The sequence below is a fragment of the Morchella importuna genome (genome assembly GCF_003444635.1).
Source record: "Morchella importuna strain M04M26 chromosome Unknown Morimp01GS005, whole genome shotgun sequence".
Taxonomy (NCBI): Eukaryota; Fungi; Ascomycota; class Pezizomycetes; order Pezizales; family Morchellaceae; genus Morchella; species Morchella importuna.
In genome coordinates this window covers 222,248-242,659 of record NW_025763402.1, presented here as the reverse complement: position 1 = coordinate 242,659, position 20,412 = coordinate 222,248, and the positions used below count along the sequence as shown (strand labels likewise).

At 46.0% G+C, this 20,412-nt stretch overlaps 3 protein-coding genes across 3 annotated transcripts; all 3 read left to right on the top strand.

Moving 5' to 3' along the window:
• Positions 1 to 2,522: 2,522 nt before the first annotated feature.
• On the top strand, positions 2,523 to 2,966 carry LAJ45_02619 (uncharacterized protein; the record flags this gene model as incomplete). The annotated part of the gene is made up of 1 exon (XM_046112210.1): positions 2,523 to 2,966. One exon carries the CDS (start codon positions 2,523 to 2,525, stop codon positions 2,964 to 2,966), a length of 444 nt encoding a protein of 147 aa, XP_045974336.1.
• Positions 2,967 to 7,789: 4,823 nt separating this feature from the next.
• On the top strand, positions 7,790 to 10,569 carry LAJ45_02618 (uncharacterized protein; the record flags this gene model as incomplete). Its single annotated transcript, XM_046112209.1, has 4 exons — positions 7,790 to 8,603; positions 8,677 to 8,733; positions 8,792 to 8,863; positions 8,924 to 10,569. 4 exons carry the CDS (start codon positions 7,790 to 7,792, stop codon positions 10,567 to 10,569), a joined length of 2,589 nt encoding a protein of 862 aa, XP_045974335.1.
• Positions 10,570 to 13,961: 3,392 nt separating this feature from the next.
• Positions 13,962 to 17,009, top strand: LAJ45_02617 (uncharacterized protein; the record flags this gene model as incomplete). Its single annotated transcript, XM_046112208.1, has 6 exons — positions 13,962 to 14,180; positions 14,241 to 14,321; positions 14,374 to 14,481; positions 14,555 to 14,822; positions 14,890 to 15,021; positions 15,073 to 17,009. The coding sequence occupies 6 exons, from the start codon at positions 13,962 to 13,964 to the stop codon at positions 17,007 to 17,009; spliced, it is 2,745 nt and encodes a 914-aa protein (XP_045974334.1).
• Positions 17,010 to 20,412: the final 3,403 nt, after the last annotated feature.

Genomic DNA, 20,412 nt, shown 5'->3' with positions numbered 1-20,412 from the left:
ATGTATTACTTGCACGTTTTTAATGATCGAACCCTCGACTTTCGAGGTTGCCGGCTATAGTTGCTGACTTACTGGTGGGTTTGCTTTCAACGGGCAATTTAGTACTTGACTACATGTAATGTCATCATGTCACTTATCATGTACATTTTTAGCATCAAAAAACCTTGTAATTCAGTGGGCATACTTTATTCTACAGCGGTGCTAATAAATACCCGGACTACGGAAAAATAAGTTAAATGGGCTCTAGGTTTTCGGTTCTATTCTTGATCTGCATTGCCGTGGTGGAGACGAACAAAGGTCGCGGAGTATCTAGCACGAGCATTTATAGCTTCGTTGTTGAGAGCGGTCACTTGAGTTCCAATAATATTTTTTCTACATTTAAGCATCTTCGACCCTATCATATATAATACACAAAGGTTATTTATTGCACGAAGCCTGCATACGTGCATGTATGTACTTAACCTACATAGCCCCTTCGTTACTTGATCCTTGTCCCTGTTGGAACAGGATGCTACGTACCATAATGATGTGATATCTTTCCTTACTTCCCTGTATGTCAGTCTGTGCTCCTCTTGGATTATCTTGTGTGTTTCAACGATGTTGAGTATGGCTTCCGAGCTAGAATCTGATGTGTGGTCGTCACTATGAATCACCATATGTCACTATGGTGATGATGTCAACAGCTATAGTCTGGTATACACACATATTATATAGTGTGGCCCACGAAAGCGCGAGCGGACTTTGATCTGAGACCTTGACCCTGAGACCGGACCATACCGAGAGCTTGCAAGGCCAAAGAAGCTCGAAACCACCAACCTGATAGGCCTCGAGGTACCCCGAGTCTGCCAAGCTCGAGCGTATTTTTGAATGTAATATAGAGGATCGATCGGGTTATCGCACTATACTAATTCTCACAATTACCACCTAACCCAGTACTTTGCGGTCTCCAGACCGCATCCCCGGAACTTCGAGACCATGAAAGGCCAATGTTGAGCAAAACCGAGCGCCCTCGGTGCCACTCCTCGAGCGGTTTCGTGGACCAAGCCCGGCATACCAAAGGTTATAGATTCACGTAAATTTGTGCTATAGTCGAATATACAAGCGACATATATATCTTTTTTTCCAGCGCACCCATATTTCTAACAAACCACGAATTATTTTTTATAACCAACGCCCAGGCTACTTAACGAGTGATAATGCATGATCCTCCCCACCACGTATTTTTTTTTTTTTGTTTGTTTAATTCATTAATTGCATGCAACCTTACAGTTATGGCAATAGCCCCTGAACTACCCGATCTCTTCCACCACCTCTCGCGTGTATCTAACATAGGAAATAAAAACACTAGTAAATCATCTCTTATCCTATTCCTCGTTTCCAGCGTCTCTCAGCGTTCCCCATCCGTACCCTAGTTCTCTCCTCTCTTCTTCCGCACTTTCATCTTGTCCGCTTCTCTCGTATCTCCATCTCGTGAACTGTTTCCATATTTTTGTAGCTGCTTCGATACCACTGGCCTTCCAGAGGAGCTTGCTGACCGTATTATGATCTTTATAGGTTGCTCGAATCGCTCCCCACCACGTATGATAACAATTAGATGGATACTAGGTTGATAGTTTAGTAAATTCTCTGAGCTAATTAAGCCACTAAGAGTATTTGTAGCTTGCCTAGTACATGTGCATGTTTCCAACTGTCAGCACGACCAATGCGAGAACTCCTTAATAGATCGATACAGGGTGTTCTTGAATCATGGCCACCAGTGTTAATTCAAGAATATCTTCAATGTCCGTAAATTGGAGAAATTATCCTAGATTTTAGTCACCTAAGTGCCCATACTACATTTACGATACATATTAAAACAATAGCTGATAGATCTAGACTTTCCCGTCCTCTATTTTACATTCCAGAAGCCTAGGGGTTTCTATCTGTTCCTAGGCCTGGTAAGACCCCAAGCTACAAATGGGAAATTGAATCTACCGAGTTAAAGAAGCAGTAGTAACTCGTGTTCCTTATAAAGTTCAGATAGATGATGAAGTAATCCCGTCTGGAAAGCTATTCTTTGCAGAATGAATTTTGGAGCTCCTCGAGATAGCGCAACGAATAGACATCCACCATGTGTTTTTTTTTTTTTTTTTTTTTTAGCTCGAACTGGCTTTCCCTATAGTTTAAAGGGCAAGAAGTTTCCCTGACGGTAGTATACATGTATGTACTTATATTAGCGATTTATGCTAGCGTGGATACATGTACTTGCATGTACATGTATTATCTGCTTGTTCTCTCGATTTATGTCATTCTTCACTCTTCATTCGTCATCACTCGACCGAAGCACCTACCACCACTTATTCGCAGCCCCCCCCCCCCCCCCCCCCCCCCAATCCCTGTCAGAATATTTCTCCATGACCCAAAACATTGACACCTACATCCATACCTTCATCCGCGTTAATTAATTCTCCTTGTTTCATCCACATCCCCAATCCCTCATCTACTTTACACATCCTATCACCTCATCAATTCTATCATCCATGATGGCTTCCCCTTCCCCTACCCCGGAAACCAGTGGAAACTACAAATACGGCCTCATCACCACTGGGGAAAATACCATCGAACAACTAAACCGAGCCCGCGTTCGCTCCATCCTCAACAAGCCACCGCCGCTCAACGATATCCGCAAAACGTGCGACCATAAGGCTAGAATCGTCTGCATTGAAGAAAGCAGCGAGACAAACATCATGGCTGCCGATAAGACACTTGGCACCGGCCCTTCAGTTGCCTGTGATAATGGCTGCGATACAGTGATATGCACGGGGCTTAGGCAGCTTAAGCTAGTGAATAAACTGAATGGTAACAAGAGGGCTGAAACGAAGCACTTGTGTAATTGCCGTGGCTTGAGGTCTCTGATATTAGTGGACCGATTTAAGGAGGCCAATAGTGGATGCGGAGCAAGTAAAGAGGGGTGTAGGAAATTTTAGTTTCCTCCCCTCTGCGGGGATATGTGTGATTAAAAATCAGCTGTTAAGTGAGTGTAATGCCTCTATGGTTGAGCTTTGTGGTGATATAGTGCTGATTGACGGAGAGGAAGTTAAACGTACTTATAGAAGTTTACTTAAAGGGTTTCAATTTACGCGCCTGGCCGTAGATTAGTGAAAGTAAACAATAGGTACTACAATCCATATCCAGAGCTAGAGCTTACCTCGCCGATATTCTAACAAAGCTTTCAGGCATTAAAACATAACTCATAGAACGGCACATCAGCATACGCACCATGAGAAAAAATATGCTTAAACCATCGGGTGTTTCGGAAAATGTCCGTAGCCGCAATTTTTACTCAACCAATATTCACAGAAAACTTTATACTTATCACCGATTTTATGTCTTAATGTGGTCTCCTTGGGTTCCTCTCTAAGACGAAACCAGCGAACCGCAAAGTATATAAACCACAAACCACCTCTCATCTCTAAACCAACCATCTTACAACTATGGCTACCCTCTGCCCAGATGTGCGTTTCTCGATATGATCAAAACTGCCTTACTCATTCTCTTTGGCCTTATTTCGTTTTTACTTGGAGCTTCACTCTATATTCAACGACACCTGCGCATGCGTCATAAAGAATCGACCAACGAAAAAGAGGGCAATTGCATTTACAGTAATAATGAGTATAAATGGAATGTTTATCATCCGAAAAGAGGGAACTATATCTTAAGAAAAACACGGATGACTAGGATGCCGAATAATAATGAGGTGGGGGGAGCGTTTTATAGTTCCGCCGATGCGAGTAGGAGCGAGTCAGGGTATATCGCTGGATAAGGGATAAAATGTTTTTGCAGAAGAATTGTTATTTTTAATCTCTTGGTATGGGGTTGAATCATTGGAACGGAGATATGCGTTTAAAACTATGTAAAGAAATGAAAGTTGTCATTGGGTTCTTACATATCGAGTGATATCTTATGCTTCGCTCGCCATTTGGTCTATTGATTTATTGTAAAGTGTAGAGGAAAGGCTTTGGTCGACCCAGTATACGCCTCCTATACAAAATTACACGGAGTTGCTACACAGTTGATACAAAGAGGGTATGAGAGTACACGCAAGGTTATGGGTTTAACTCGACTCGAGGGAATTGATACACATTTTAACCTGAAAACCCTTAACAGAACACTCTACTAAATTCACTTCCCACGCCAGAATAACCTTAAGAAAACAGAGATTCGTGAACAAGTATCTAAACGAGCAGCAATGATCGATCCTTTTGGGGTTTCATACCATGTGAGGATACACAATAATGTGCGGTTATGCGGTTATGCGGCAGCTCTCGTGCCTATGAATCCCTGTCATTAGCGAGCTAACTGGGAGTATATTGGAGGCTCCGGCCGAAAGAGCTACACGTACTTAGAGGATCATACATGTATTTCCAGAATAATGTTTATGAGATGTTTCTATAAACCTACGTAGCTCTGTAATCTAGAACATGTTTGTTTGCCCCTTCCACGCTCACATGCTCCTCCTGCTCCACCAACTAACCTACACTGTGTTCATTAATTTTATTTGACCTTCGTCTCCCAGTTGTTTCTAGGTCCCCAAACCCCCATGGTGGGAAACCGGGAAAAACTTAGGGGCACGACATTTTTCTTTCCTTTTCTTTTCTTTTTTTACGACGATGACTTCCGTTTTTTAATTCCAAGATGCGTGTTATTGCCTGACCGTTTCCCCGCGAAAATAACGTATTGGAGACAAACTAGTTTGTTGTTCATGCACAAACAAACCTGATTCTAATTCTCTCAGACAGGTACTCTGCATCGTTACACAAATAAGCTGCAAGTCAACCGATAACCTACATGTAGCCAACGAACCAGACTAGTCAGCCACGCATACGGCACAACCACTCACATCATTCAGTCGTTCATGCACTAAATAATCTCATAGGGGGAGCTATTTAGAGTATGGAGAGAAGGTACCAGACCTCTACCTGTAAAGTCATAGGACGGTCTTGTAACTACAAGTACATGTAGGTACCAGCTTACAGCCGCCCGAGAACGGAACTATCCGCTGACATTGCAGAGATGTGCTTTTACTCTCTACTAGTATTTCGCTGACGTTTTTGAACTGGGCCATTATTGCATACACCCAAAATCATGAGCTTGGCGTATTTTTGTATGGCATGCAATATCAGTCGCGTCCACAAACGTCAGAGAAATACGAGTATTCTAGGCAGTCGTGTCAGATCGTCTATATGCCGCGACGACCAGTTTCTCAACGACCACATAAAATGTCGTTACAGAATTTACCCTAATTTTCAAAACAAGCTCTCTGATATAGGCTTCCCCCCTTCCGAATAATCTCGTTTTTATTTATCATCGACCTTTTTTGATTAGAGTGTCGGATCCACCGTGACATGTAGCTCTAAATATCTATGCAACACATTAAATTAAAGACTTACTGATTAATGCCAAGTAATGCGAGTTCCCGTGTTTCTTTTAAGAGTTTATAGGTGTTCCACGGGTTATACCCGACTACAGTCACTCACGGGGTGAAGGCGGATCCTGTCTAATGGCGGTCAGGGATTTGAGGCCAATAAAAGAGCTAGGTTTTGGACGCCAAGGGCAAATTACTGCAAACAGAACCATCAGATAGGACCCGCCGTCAGTAGGTGAGCGACTGTACATGATATCTGGTCTGATTGTGACGATGCAGTTTCTGGCCAAAAGAAATATACTACAATATCGGTGGAGAGGAATCTTCTAGCCCCATCTAAGTACTGCATCATAAATCATGATCATAAAATCGTCCAGAGTGCAGATGCCTGTACCTACTGGCCTCACCGCCAGCAAAATTTCACTCCGCCATTGATCATCCAATCAAGAGGCTGAGTCCAATCCAAGGTCGAGCCAAGCCCCCTGGCTTATGTCGAGTGATCCAGTGTGAACTTGGCGAAATGCGATGGCATGTAACGTCACACATGATATCTGTCACACGTTGACAAATCCGATGTATGCAACGAACAAAAGAATCTCTCCATAGGCGCATGCAGGTGCCCTCATTTATGAATCAGGGTTGCAGCCCCATCATAGCCTTTTTTTGGTCCAGTGATAACTTCATAAATTACCTAGCGCATACTGTACCATCTCGTTCGGGTCGTTATTATCAGCCCTAGGGCGCTTGCACATTATCGGGTCCGCTTCATGTGGAAAAAATTAGCGAGGGGCTTCATGATTCGTGAAGATGTGTGTTCAAAAGCTCAACGTCGTTCTTCTCTAGCTTCGATCCTCGACGAGATCTTGGTTGGTGGGCGGCTTAAATTTAGGATCGGGAGGGGTCTTTGGTCCTTTATCCACGTGGGTTTGATACCTATTACTTTACTGTTACACATACTCATGAACGAGTTTGTGCTGCGGGAATTAGAGTACACTTGCACACATGTCCATCCTGGAGGGCAGATGAGAATGGGTGTGAGGATGGTTTCCGGGGAGTACTCCAGGGAAAAGATGGGTTTTACATACACAGAAGTAGTAGATACCGGTACTTACTCTGTTCTACCATCGATTAGTGAACAGAGAAGAATCAACATTCCGTTCAGCCACCAAACGGTATATAGATAGATTAAAGACTGAGGCTGAATCAACTGGACTTGGCAGTTGCGGACTGAAAATAGAACATTCAAGGGTGGTTGCAAGCAGGGTTCAGAGACGTGATGTGTGGTTCCTGGAAACGCGGAAAAACATGGCCGACATTTGACTGGATTCTGCGGGAACGCTAGATACTCGAATTCATGATCTGGTGCTTTGGCGAACGTTTGTGGACTAGAGTGCTATTGTGAGAGATGGAGAATCCGTAGAGTTGAGCGAAGACGAAACGGCAAAATCCGTTGGGATGGCAGCATGATTGCCGCTGTTGTGCGGCTGAGTCCCCAAGAGGAAAAGAAGCAGGAAAGAACGGCAGCTACAGCTAAAAACATTATTCATGTAGCTACAGTCTAATGTGAAAGGAAGGGAGTAGGAGAGAATGAGGAGGGAGGGAGGGGAGGGGGATGGTTCCTATCGTCTACTTGGTACATCCATCCATCTTTGGAACACCTGCCTACCAATTTCTCCTGCTACCAATCTTTCGTTCCCTCCCTCCCACCTCCATCTCTCTTCTCTTTCTCCATCTCCCTCCTCCCTCCCACCTCTTCTTCCCCTTCTCCTCTTCTCCATCTTCTGCCAACCTGCAATCATACTGGCGCTTATCACGAATTTAAGCATTCAGCCCGGACCCCCACCACCAAGGCAACCACTTGTCCTGCCGCCGCTAGTAGTGGGATTGTTATCGGTTGTCACTCAACTTTTCGCTTTACGAGCAGCAGCAGCAGCGGTGTCGTGCTGAATGCTGCATTGCGGATCCACCTCCGCGAATCTCGACGGACATCTCGCCCGCACTCAAAGGTGTGGGGTATGTGTGTCGCATAATTGACACATTGCGACATTGTTAAAACATATTACTATCCTCGACTTCGTCTGCGATACCGATAGTGATAAATTCGCTAAGTTGAGGTATAGATAAAAATTTCTTTGGTTTTGTTGTGGTTAAAGTGGTGTACGGGGATCTTTAACTCGACTGCGCCGACGGCTAGGTACAGTTTAGTAACAACCATTCTCTGTAGCTCATCGGGGGCACTGCAAACAAACAATATCTACAACATACCTACCCTGGCTGCGTCAGAGAAGCAAAGAGAGGAATATAGTAGGAAAGAACGAAGCAATCAATAAGAAATCTCAAAGAAAAGAGTAACAACTTAATAATAAATAAGCCTCCATAGGCATAATGTCAAAGGCCCGCATTTCACGGGTCAACGAAGACGACGGCGAGGCCTATCCAGTCGACCTGTCCAGTCATACCGGCTACGTTGGACCCTATTCCTCAGGCCCGTACCAGGACCCCTCCTCTCTCTCTCCATACTCTCCTTACCAGACAGAGTATACCCGCTCCGGAGGATATGATGTTGTCAGCCCCGATATCCCACAATCGCAGAGCTGGCGGAGCGGCGGCGCACAAACTCCAGAGTTTACATTCACGAGGACAGCAACCAGTGGCCCACTTGGATATTCGCCTATTGCCCCCTCTGGACCGAGGTTAAGCCAGCTTATCAGCGCATCGTTGCCTGCAACACTGAACCCTGGTATGCCCGCGGCGTACAGTAATCGTAACTCGACGACGACAGCGGAGGGTGGAATCGAAATCGAGGAGATTGACCAGAGTTACGATGGGTTCAAGGCTAGGCGTGTGTTGGCGGTGGAACATGATAATACGCGGAGTAATCGTGGGAGCACTTTAACTGTTCCTGGAGGTACTGGGGGATTGGGAAGGGAGAAAAGTATAGTGCGGAGGATTAGCACAAGAATCATGTCAACTGTCAGGGGAAGGCCGAAGAGCGGGTGGTCTTATCAGGCTGGGAATGGAGGCGATATTGATGAGGAAGCGAGGCTGGCAGAGACGACCGCCGATGGTTATAGTAAGGTTGAGGGAGGAGAGGATGCGATAAACTATGATCTAGATTTCTTCTCAGCAGACCATGTACCGGCTGCGGCTGTACAGGCATACCAAGAACATAACATGAACCCGGATTTTGCGTATACTGGTAAGCTTTTTTCGAATATAATACTGGATGCGTGGTTTAGTGCCTGGGGACTGACTGGAGTTCGGTTTCATAGGGAATGGAGAGGCTATTGATTTATCGAGCTTTTCAGGACTCGATGCGGACAAAGACTGTACGTTTTGGAACCCCATTTTGTGAGGTTGGAGCGATATATTAACTAGAACCGCCAGCGGATAATTTTTCGCTTCACCGCGCCGGAAACCTGGAGAGTAGGGCGCAGACAGCGTACTATTTCCCGCCAAGTATGATTTCCAGAATCCTGCTTCATAATGGTGGATCATACCACTGACAAATCTGTATAGATCGTGATATTCCAAACTGGAAGCCCTTCCCCATGCGAACAGGGTTTCTTCTGTTCCTGCTATTTCTTTCTCTGCTGCTATTGGTTGGCGCCGAAGTACTTTTTCAATTTTCAGATCGGGGTCTCCTCCGTGCCGACAAAAAACCCGGAATCCTCTCCTTTTTCATGGTAGATGATCTCGATATTGTCCAGTTTGCAATGTGGAAATATATGCCGACCGTCGTCGGTGTTATCTACGGTATCCTGTGGAAAATCACTGACACCGAGGTTAAACGTGCTGAGCCCTACTATCAACTCAGTTATGGTGCCCGCGGTGCTATGGCCGCGAGCACCCTTAATATTGAATACCAGACCTTTTGGAGTCTTCTCGTTCCTATTGCTGCTCTAAAACACAGGCAGTGGGTTGTCGTAGCTTCTTCGGTTGCGTCCCTCGTTGCATTCGCAATCGTCCCAATGTTTCTGTCCGTGTTCGTCAAGATCTCGCCATCCCAGAAATCTCGACAGCAGTCCGGAAAGCCTGACCGTGAGATTGAGAAGACTATCGTCGTCGATATTGTTTTCACGCGAATTTTGGAGACCACCCTCGTCATCATCATTGTTCTCAATGCGTATATGACCGTCGCCTTGAAAAAGCGCAGATCTGGCCTTCTCGGCGACCCCAGTGGTATTGCAGGCGTCGCAGCCATGGCAAACAAATCGCACATTTTGATGGACTTCCAGGGTCTTGACTCCGCTTCTGAAGAAAAGATTCACAAACAGCTTAACAAGCGTACTTACCTACTCCACAAAGGTTCGCTCTGGCAAGCCGACTTCCTCAAAGAATCCGACCGCGATAACCAAGCCCCCAAAGCCATGAACGCTCATCCTCTCCTACTACGTTTGAAAGGTGGAGTACCATTCCTGATTTTCCTGGTTGTTTTGGCAGGACTGCTGCCACCAATGGCACATCCTACACCGCTCAATGTCGTTATCGACAAGACGCCATGGGTGTTGACAGCGCTATCAGTCACGATCAAGTCCCTCTGGGAAATCGTCGAAAAGGATATGCGCATGTTGGAGCCTTTTTGGATTTTGTACAATCGTCACGCGCCATCCAGCATACTTACACTTGACTACTCTGCTACAGTCCCTGGCTGGCTTGTTGTGAAAGCACTATTCAAAGGCCATTACCTCCTTGCCTGGGTAGGCTTCGTGTCTGTGCTTATTGAAATTCTCACAGTCGCTATGGGCTCTCTCGACTACAATGGCGGTGAAGAAAGTGGTCTCTCCTTCCGTATCTCGTTCGCATTCTCTATGGGGATCCTGTTCATACTCATCGCAACAATGGCCTTGGTACTGCATCTGCGCAGACATCCATTCCTACCCAGACAGCCCGGTACGATTAGTTCTGTATTGGCATTCATTCATCAAAGCAAAATGTTAGTCGATTTCGAGGGGACAGAGGAGGCCTCGACGGCGGAGAGACGTGAGAAGCTGAAGAAGTTGGGTATGACGTATGCATTCGGGTGGTTTCAGGGAAGGGACGGAAAGCGCCATTTGGGCATTGACCATGAGGAGATCATTGCAATCTATAAGTTTGGCGATGATGCGCACATTGGAGGTAGAATAGAGGAGGTGACCGGGTGGGATAGGTTGGACAGCACGTAGCTAGGTCCGCATTGAGCGCCAACGTGGACAGTGGCATATATAGTGATTTCTTCCTTTTTAAACTCATCTTTCTTTTGTCTGGGGTATGGCATCTTCCTTAGGAACAAATAAATATTTCTTTTCTTTCTTTCTTCTTTCTCCTTTTATACCTGGACATTCGTTTTCTCTTTTTGCTATATATATATATATATATATACTCTTGAATTCCTTTTGTTTTCCTCTTTTTATCGGTGATGGGTTTCGGGCTGAAGAGGATTAGGGAAAGGTATGGATGGAAACTGGAGGATTGGGCTGGGAACGGGCTGGGAACGGAACAACATGATCGGTACTGAATTGTATGTATGTTTCATGATAGTGTATCTAGATATCGTATGTACATGTTGGATCGGGGGATGGGTGTAAATACATGTACTTCCCTATACCAAGACTTTAGGAGTGAGGTAATCTATTGAGAGTGTAATGCTATGATGATAAGTACTTGCTGCGGCCTCAGCTGGACAGAAGCCGTTGATTACAAGTATATATGATGACTGACTTTATAGTAAATTCGGTAAATAAGATGTTATGAGGTCTCCCCATGAAGAAGAGAAAGGAAAAAACTTTGGTTGGGGACGGGAACGTTAATCTGATCTAAGATATTTACCAAGTTTATAAATTTAGTTAGCCTCCATATTACCAAAGATATCTGAATACTGGGAGTTATCCCGAGATCAGACAAGCTTAGAGAACACTAGAACTTTTAATTCGGTTTGGTAGGTTTGATTTGCAAATCAAAGCTGCAAACTTTGCAGAGACTGTTTTGTATTGATACACATGTCACATATAACTTAACAAACATCATGTATGTAAACTTTTGTCCTAGCACTATACAGGATGTCAATAAACAATACTTTTTCGGCAAAGGAAAAAGGAAAGATTATTACCTCGGATTCTGTTATCACGAGAGACCGACCGCACTCACAGCTTTAGCAGCTTCAGTCGAAATGGGGGGAGGGCCGGATTGGGTTCTGGCGGCTGCTAGCTGAAGATCAGGCGGCCTACCAGTCGTTGTGGTAGACTCGGTCTATCAGGGTTTTAGTATATGCCAGGAGAAGATGTAGAAGAATAAGACATACCGACATCCAATCTTTCCAGGCCTTACTTTGGCCTACATTATCTCCTATTCGTGCCTAGGATTGGTATTGGCAATGAAGTGAAACCTTGTAAGTTACTACAATTAGCTTCATGATACCAATAGTTGAGGAGTAAGTCATACTTGCGGAGGAATAATAACTAGAGTAATAGTCTAAGATAGCTCCCCGACGACCATGATCTTTGCGAAGTTCTGAAGCCTCTTCCCGGTTATTGAAGGGGCCATCGTCCACCAGCTGTAGAGGGCTACCGATCTATGCTCAACAAATCTCTCACTAAGAAGGTAGTGTGTGGTGTATGTGATACACCTGGTTGATATCACCACTGCCCTTCCTGCTTAAAATTAGCTACCGCCTCCAATTATAATTATCAAGTCTTATCCATACCTCGAAACACCAACAATAAGTTGGATGTCTGGGAATCATCTGTTGTGCCAGGTCCCAAGAAAACAAAAGGTGTTTGATACACCGCCTGAAGGCCAACGGAGTATTGTTTTCACTTCTCCGGTGGCACGGGCAGGACTGTTTAAAGGAAAGAAGCCCTCGTAAACCCCACCCGGATCATAATGGCCCCCTACTCCAAAGAATGAAAATCGGGTTGAAAAGAGTATTCGGTTGTGTTGACCCGCTCGATGGATTTGGTGGTGTCTTCGGGAGATGAGAACTCGATAAAAATAGTTGATTCAAGGATGGTGATTCGCTCGATGGACTTGATGATATCCTCAAATGGAAAACCCTATTAAAAATACTGTATTCGATTGTGTTGACACACTCTATGAACTTTGTGCTTTCTTCCTTATAAAAAACTCCAGTTGAGAGTGTTGAATTCGACGATGTTGATTCGTTCGGTGGCTCCTGTCTTGCTTCGATCAAAGATGAACTTCTGGGGCGTGGATAAGAGAATGTGGAGTTAGGTCTGGCTGATAGGAATATTTATGGGATTTATAAGAGCCTTGGCATGGCGTTTGTCTTGGATCTCACGGCTCGGTTGAACGCTAAATTCTAAGTGCTATGTAGAGATCTAGAGCTAACTAGGAACAATTCATTGAATACATGAGGTAGGTTGAGTGCCGAACAGTGACCACCATATATGGAAAATGTGTTATTCTAAACGCTGTTGCTGTTCATTCTCCCCTTGAGACGGTAGATTTCTCCAGTGTGTGATAAGAAACTCGGTGAGCGAGAAACAACGACAGCATTCGGAAGACCGAGCACAGGTGTTATAACTAGTTTAGTCACTAGTGATAGTAATTTAGACCGACGGTCCAAATAGTTCGTTCCTCTAAACACTTGAGTCTAGAATCCATGGTTTCGAGACATGATCCTTCGTGAAGTAACTAGTAGCCCGTGTGATTGTTTAATTTTTCTGTCATAACTTGAATTTACAGACTCTGATTCACGTATATATATATCCCTAACTATTCACTTTATGTGTCATATCAAGCAACGATTTTATAGACCATCAGAGCCATAAAATCTAGACACCAGAATCCTTTAGGAGAGCTCATAGCCGAGTTACCTAGTTACTGTTATCTTTGTAATCAAAATCTGTATGATTCTGGGACCATTAATAATGCAGTACTGGTGCTCTTGGGCGGTGCTTCAAGTCTGTACAATATCCGGTATTCTTATCATTGACTGCCGTTCTCAAGCTTCACTAGTCGAGGAGTTGCATCCACACGGCTAGCGTCTTAAGTACTAATTTGGGTTAACACCTCGAGTATGTACTACTAGCAATTACGGTTAGCATTAAGTAGCATGACACCCAAGTGTGACCCTGTAGTAAGCTAGTGGCAAATATTGGCATCTTGGCATTCCAAATATCTGTGGCGTACATCTTGGAACGCTACTTTTAGAACACCCCACTTGGACCACATCTGTAACCCGACCTCGGAGCAGCTGGACTTTTGATCTTAATAGAAACTCGCGCATGTTGCATGCTGTGAACAGATCGATGATAGGTGTAAGATACATGGATGGTAAGGAGCTAACGTCATGCGCCTATCATGATGCAACGTGCCCCGCGATTTCTTGCTTTCCTCAGAGCATGTTGCTTGCACGTTTCCATCGGAGCTAGTTAGGTGAAAACCAAGGCCCGAGCACTCGGGAGAAAGATTGCAGTAGAAGAGAGTAAAACAATGTAAATAAAACACCCCGCTTCTCCTTCCTTCCCGTAGTCTGTCATTCTTCCATCTCATCCCCCACCCAAAAACCATCCGAATTCTTTATTTTGTTACGAGTGAGCTTGCATTCCCCATCACAATGCCATCTCTAGCCTTACAACTACTACTCTGTGCGGGGTTGGTATTATGCTTTACTACCCCTGTCGCTGCTTTCGGAGCTGGAAACATTATCAATGTTTCACAAATTGCCGGTAAAAACTGGCGTCATGGTGATATTGAGGATATCCTGCTAGAGCTCATGATCAGTGCAAGTGGAGGCACAAGATTTGACAAATTGGCTGTCAAGAGAGTTTACTTTGTATGCTGGCTCCCGAGCTCGAGTTCTACAGATGGAGAGGCTGCTAACAGAAGGGTTTAGGGCAATTGGCTCAGAGATTATTCGCAAGCTATCGATGTTGGTGGTTTGAAGCAGCTACCAAAGGACACTATCAGGATTTTGGTATAATCATAACTTCCGGAGATTGATGATTTTTTTCTAATAATTACTATAGTTGTGGGTCTTGTCATTCGTCACCTTCGGATTCGCAACTGCCGAGTTTGAGGTTACGGAGGAGCGTCTTGGATGCTACCGCCCTGAAGAGCACATTGACAACCCCAAGGTAGCTCAGGCTGAGCCTTATTCTCTTAGAATTGATGGATTTTGAAAGCTTACCATTGTGACCTTCTATGTAGGATTATGCTGATAACGAGGATGCGCGCAAATACGACTCACGTCTACGTGGCCCTGTTGACGAGGGAAAAGAGCTTGCAATTGATGACCGTACCGGTTTGAAGGTCTACATTGCCTCTGAAGACAGAGGTTGCGACACTAGTGCTGGGTTAGTTAGAAAGAAGTTTATTGAGGCTATTGAGAAGGGGCGGGCTTATGGACGAGATGGAAACAACAACGATCTTTACGAGGCATTGAGACTTCTTGGAACAGGGCTCCACTGCCTGGAAGGTAAAATCTGACCATTATACACCACCGACTTTTAAAGGATGATAGGTTAATTAATTATTCTCGATAGATTACGCCGCTCACTCGAACTACATTGAATTGGCACTCCGTGAAATGGGTATTGATGCTTTCCCTCACGTTGGTGAAAACACCGAGATTGAAATCAATGGAAAGAGAATCTTTCCTCTTGTCACTGGAACCTGTAAGTTTGATCACCAATAACCTTAGGGGACCAAAGAACTAACAAACCTAGTTGGAATGACTGATTTTCTCCACAGTGTCGTCGGGGAGGTCTCTGACAAAGTGGCTCAGTCAGAAGTTCAAGAGCTGGACGCCAAACTTGCTGCCGCCGAACAGCAGTCTCAAGACGGTGGTACCACCTCCACTCTGAAGGGGATCCTTGACAACATTCCATTTGGCCTCCTTGGCCTTGGTGACAGCAATTTCGGCGACCAAGCCAGCAAGATTCAGGATGATGCCAATAACAAGCAATCCGACCAGGGAGAGCAGAGCAAGAGAATTGCTGGAATGGATGTCAACGAGTTAAAGACTCAAGCTGCACAGACCATGAAGGAGATCTATCCCATCATGGAGTTCCACGATAAGGTCATGAAGGCCATGTCGCAAGCAATCGATAAGATTCCTGGCGCTTCTGAGCTCCTTGAAAATCTTACCGGTGCCATGCAGATCTTCATCTTCTCCATGCTAGCCCCCTACGTAAAGCCTATCTTGAACCGTGTCAAGACTGAGCTTGCTGCAGGATCCGGCGGTGTTCTTCAAGCCTCAGAAAACGCCCAGTTTAACGTCTTCGAGGACGGAAACTCTAGCGACCCTACCCACTCTGTCTTGTCGAAGGATCATTTTACAAACATTCTCAACGAGGTTGCTGGAAGAGTTGCTACTGAATCTGTCAAATTCGCCGTCCCATTGATTGTAGCAGGCTGGGAAGACAGCAACAGAGACGCAAACCAGATCTGCGATGAGATTCTCCAGATTTTCCACCACCCAGCTCTTAGAGATGAGAACAAGCAGGGTCAAAGAGCGATGTTCGAGGTTGTGCAGAACTGGTGGAACGAGAAAGATGACGGCATGAAGCAGCATTTCACTGAAGCGCTGAGTAAGCAAGGTGTCAGAGAGGGAAAGAACCACGAGGGCGAGGACCCGAACCCAGGCCCAGGTGGGTGCGGTCACAGCCACGGAGGCATGGGCGGCCGACAGAACCATGGCCAGAGCAGCGGTGGCTACAACGCTCCCAGTCGGTCTCTCGAGACGAATGAGGGCTCCTACGGCGGTTCTTCGAATCGTAACCGCTACAACCAAGAGGAGTCTTATGGCAGCGGAGGAGGTTATGGATCTTCAAACCGCGACCGCAATGAGGAGCAGTCTTACGGCGGTGGATACGGGTCATCAAACCGTGAGAATACCGGGGAAACATACGGTGGTAGTGGGGGATACGGCTCTTCAAACCGCAACCGTGAGGAAACCTCTTCCTATGGCGGAGGAGGAGGGTACGGATCTTCAAACCGCAATCGTGGAAACGATGAGACCACTTCCTACGGTGGCGGCGGCGGCGGATACGGCGGTAACAATGAAGACGTCTCCGGTTCTTCTGCCAGGCACTGGGGCGGCGAGGACACCTCAACATCCTACAGCGCCAGCCGCGAGGAATCATCATACTCACGCAACGAAGAAAGCTCTAGCTACGGCCGCGACAACCAAGCATCCTACGAAACCTCATCCCGCAACCGCGGAAACGAAGACACTTACGGCTCAAGAAACACCGGAGGCTATGGCTCTTCATACGGAGGAAACAACCGCGAAGAGGAGTCTTCCTACGGGGGCGGCCGCGACAACCAAGCATCCTACGAAACCTCATCCCGCAACCGCGGAAACGAAGACACTTACGGCTCAGGAAACACCGGAGGCTATGGCTCTTCATACGGAGGAAACAACCGCGAAGAGGAGTCTTCCTACGGGGGCGGCCGCGACAACGAGACTTCATCCTACAACCATGGTGGCGAGGAAACCGGCTATGGACGCCAGAGCTCTTCCCGCTACCAGGAAGGCTCTTACGGGAACAACAACGAGGGCGAAGAAGACTCGTATGGCCGCCGTGTCGGTGGTGGCTATGGTCAGGATGAGCAGTCCGGCGGTGGCAGAGGAGGGTATGGGCGGAGCTCGGAGTATTAGAATTAGTATATCGTAGTCTTTACTTGGCGTGCTTGTTAACGGTGTTGAGGCGGGTTGTGCTTTATGCGAGGGTTTTGGGCTGGCTGGTGGAGATATATCACTTGTAGTAGTTAGTCTTTTTTGTGGGCCAATGAATCACCCTTTGGTTTAATTCGTTTGCGAAGTAACGTGAATAGTATCAATTATAAAACTCCGTCAACGAGTAGTACCTTTGGTGTAAGCCACTGTGAATTTTGTCTCGGTATTCGATTTGCGTAGCGGCCTACGCAGGTTCGTCGATTGGCCCTACTCGTAATACCCTGAACGATATGATCTTAAAGCGCCAACCCGCGTAAAGATAGTTCTCAGTTACTCGCCTAGGTAAGAAAAAGAGAAAAGGAACAAAAACGTGGTCTCGTAGACAAAATCGCTCCGCCCTCGCCCTAACACGTACCCGAGGCCGACCATCCATAGTCGAGTACGCATGTGAGAAACCCACACTACATCGTGATCATGAACTATCGTTCAGCCAGAATCACAAGGGATCGTTCGGTTCGTATAGAATCACAGCTAGTCGTTCGGTCCAGTCATAGAAGGTCGTTCGGTTGGGGCGTCATGGATTCTCGTTCGTTCCATGGAACCCTGCTGAGTAGGAAACCTTTAAAGGGCGCTAGGACTTACGGGGTGGAGAGGACTTGCCTGGTGTGTGTTTATGTGTACTTTAATAGGGGGGAAGGGTGCCTGCGTATTTATTTACTTAATCGACTGCTTGCCTACTCAATTACTTCACCAATCTATCTACTGGTACAATGGGAGCCGATATGCTACAGAACTACATGTAATCTGGGCACGAAGAAGGCACTGGCGACACCACCTGACGAAATCTTGTACATTGCAATCAACAGCAGCCATCAAGCCATGGTTGACGACAACGAACAAAAGAGCGATGTATATCTGGGATGGGGTCTGCAAAGGCACTGGCGACCAACCTAACGCAATCTTGTTCATCACAATGGATAGCAGCTGTCAAGCTACGGTTCATTATAACAGGAGAGTGGCAAGTCTTTCTATCTGGGACAGGGACAGGGACAGGGACAGGAAATAGAAAGAGAAAGCACCACCTATCTAGCCACTTGTACCCTTTTCAGACATCTGCAGAACAAACTCCAGAAAGAGGACAATTGGCAGACACGTGTGCTATGGGACTAGGAGCAGGGGGAAACACCACCTATCTGGCCACTTGTATTTCCTTCCGAATTTTCTTCAAAAGAAAATAAGAAAAAAAATACAAGTGACCCACACGTGAGTTTGAAGGGACGAGAAGGGAAAACACCACTTACCAAGCCACTTGTTCCAAGAATATCAAGGCTTTTTCTTCAAAAGCAAGCGAGACTTCCAAGGGACAAGTGGCTGACACGTCTGTTTGGGAGGGGGAAAAGAAAGAGGAGAAAACACCACCTATCAGGCCAGTTGTTCCAGGTTGTCGAGGCTTTCTTTTTCTTCAAAAGCGAACAAGACTTCCAAGGAACAACTGGCCGACACGTGAGTTTGTAGCTAAATCAGAAACACGACACGCCTGTCAAGCTACTTGTTCATCCCACCTATTCAGCGACTCTGCTGAAGGAGAGATGAACAAGTGACCGACACGCGGTGTGCCCCCGAAATGCCAAAGCCAAAGCCCCACAGAAAATAAGAAGAAAAAGGGAAAACTCACCGCCTATCAAGTCCTCGTGTTAGTATCGCACCCCTTCCCAAGGGGAAAGATGAGATATTTAACACGAGAACAAGACACACGGTGAGGGGGCATTGGTTCGAGGAGAGAGAAAAGAAAGAGAAGAAGGAGGAAAAGGATGGGCGAGGGCTTCCTTTTATACCGAGGGCGTCTGCCGCCAAGACCTATCAAAACCTTGAGAGCGGCGAAAATTAGCCATAGGGCACATTCAAGAAGGGAGAAGGAGCAAGACCCAGTATCGCTAAGCGTGGTTGATCTGAAAATTTTTCATCTTGATCCCCCTTGGTAGGAGGGAGACGGTGGGAGAGTCGAGTGCGCCGGGCCTCGGCCACTCCCCCCTATATACTCAGGTCCACATACAATTTTTTTTCTCTCTCTCTTCCAAGATGTCCGATGGATGCAGGACTCCGCAGTATTTTCTCTTGTCCCCCTTCTCAGAATAATCAGAAAAAACCGGTCCTTACAATCCCTAACTCACTCCTCTCCTGGGGAAAAAAACCCTAACCCATGAGCTGCAAATTTCCCGAGTGACTCACGGTGTCGGAACGGTACAAACCCTAGACCCTGCCAAGAAGGGACGTCACGACCTTGGCCCACAACAGATACTGACTGACAGACACTGGTGGGCGAATGAGCTAGAAATAAATTGCGGAATCTGGGTATTTTGTTCTTGATGCACGTCGCCATCATACACTGGCGAACACATGTAGATTATTGATTCCTGTGCGAACGTGAGACCACATCTATACGTGATCTGAGAAATATTTCGCCTATCAAAGATGAGTTTATAAAATCTATAGACAGCGGCACTGTGGAAAAATGATGAGCTACATGTATATATGATGTGATGCTAGTTTGTCGAAATAACTCCTCGAGCGCGAGCTAGCTGCTGATCAGGGAGGGGGTGTCAACTACACAAGATAGAAGTACTGGATACAACGTAGCCTACTCACTCCGAGGCTTTCCAATGATACATTCCCTCCTGTCGGATTCGGTTGTCCGGCTGCAGCGGTTTTCAGCCAGTACAGTGATACACTCTTGGCACTCACCAGCTCCTATCCCAACACCTTATAAAGGCCACCGCACACAGCCAGGGCCTCATGAAATACACTGGCCTAAATTGTCACTCTCTGGGTGGTTGTAGTTGGTACGAAGGTTCTTAAGAAGCGTGGGGTGGCTCACTCATGGATGATCACTCGATTCTTGACTAATTTTGCAGGGTTAGGGTTGGTAGCTAAGCACCAGATATGTGCACGCGCTGCTTGATCATTTCAGAAATATTTCACTGTTTTCTGAATAGCACTATCGCTCTGGGGAGATGCAGCCTGTTGATGGCGGGGGTGGGGGCGTATTCCCGATAGATCAATTCGATACATCACGCAGAAACTAAAACTTGCCTAAACTTGAATTTCGCCTGACACGCCTAGGTGCTCAGAGTTAGGTGTACTGATAAGTACATTGAGGCATACCTATAGGAAGTACATGCTCATATACTTTGTCTACATACATGATGGCTCGGTGTAATAGCAGTTTGTGAAATGCTAGGCCCCCACAAATTCTTGGTGTTTTCAAGATTGCGCCCACAAAAGCTCTTATAGCCTAGGCAAAAAATATTTCCTCCACCCCATCACAACCAGAAAAAAAAAAGAAAAAAAAAACCTAACTCTAGCCACTGTGTCAAATACAACGTTA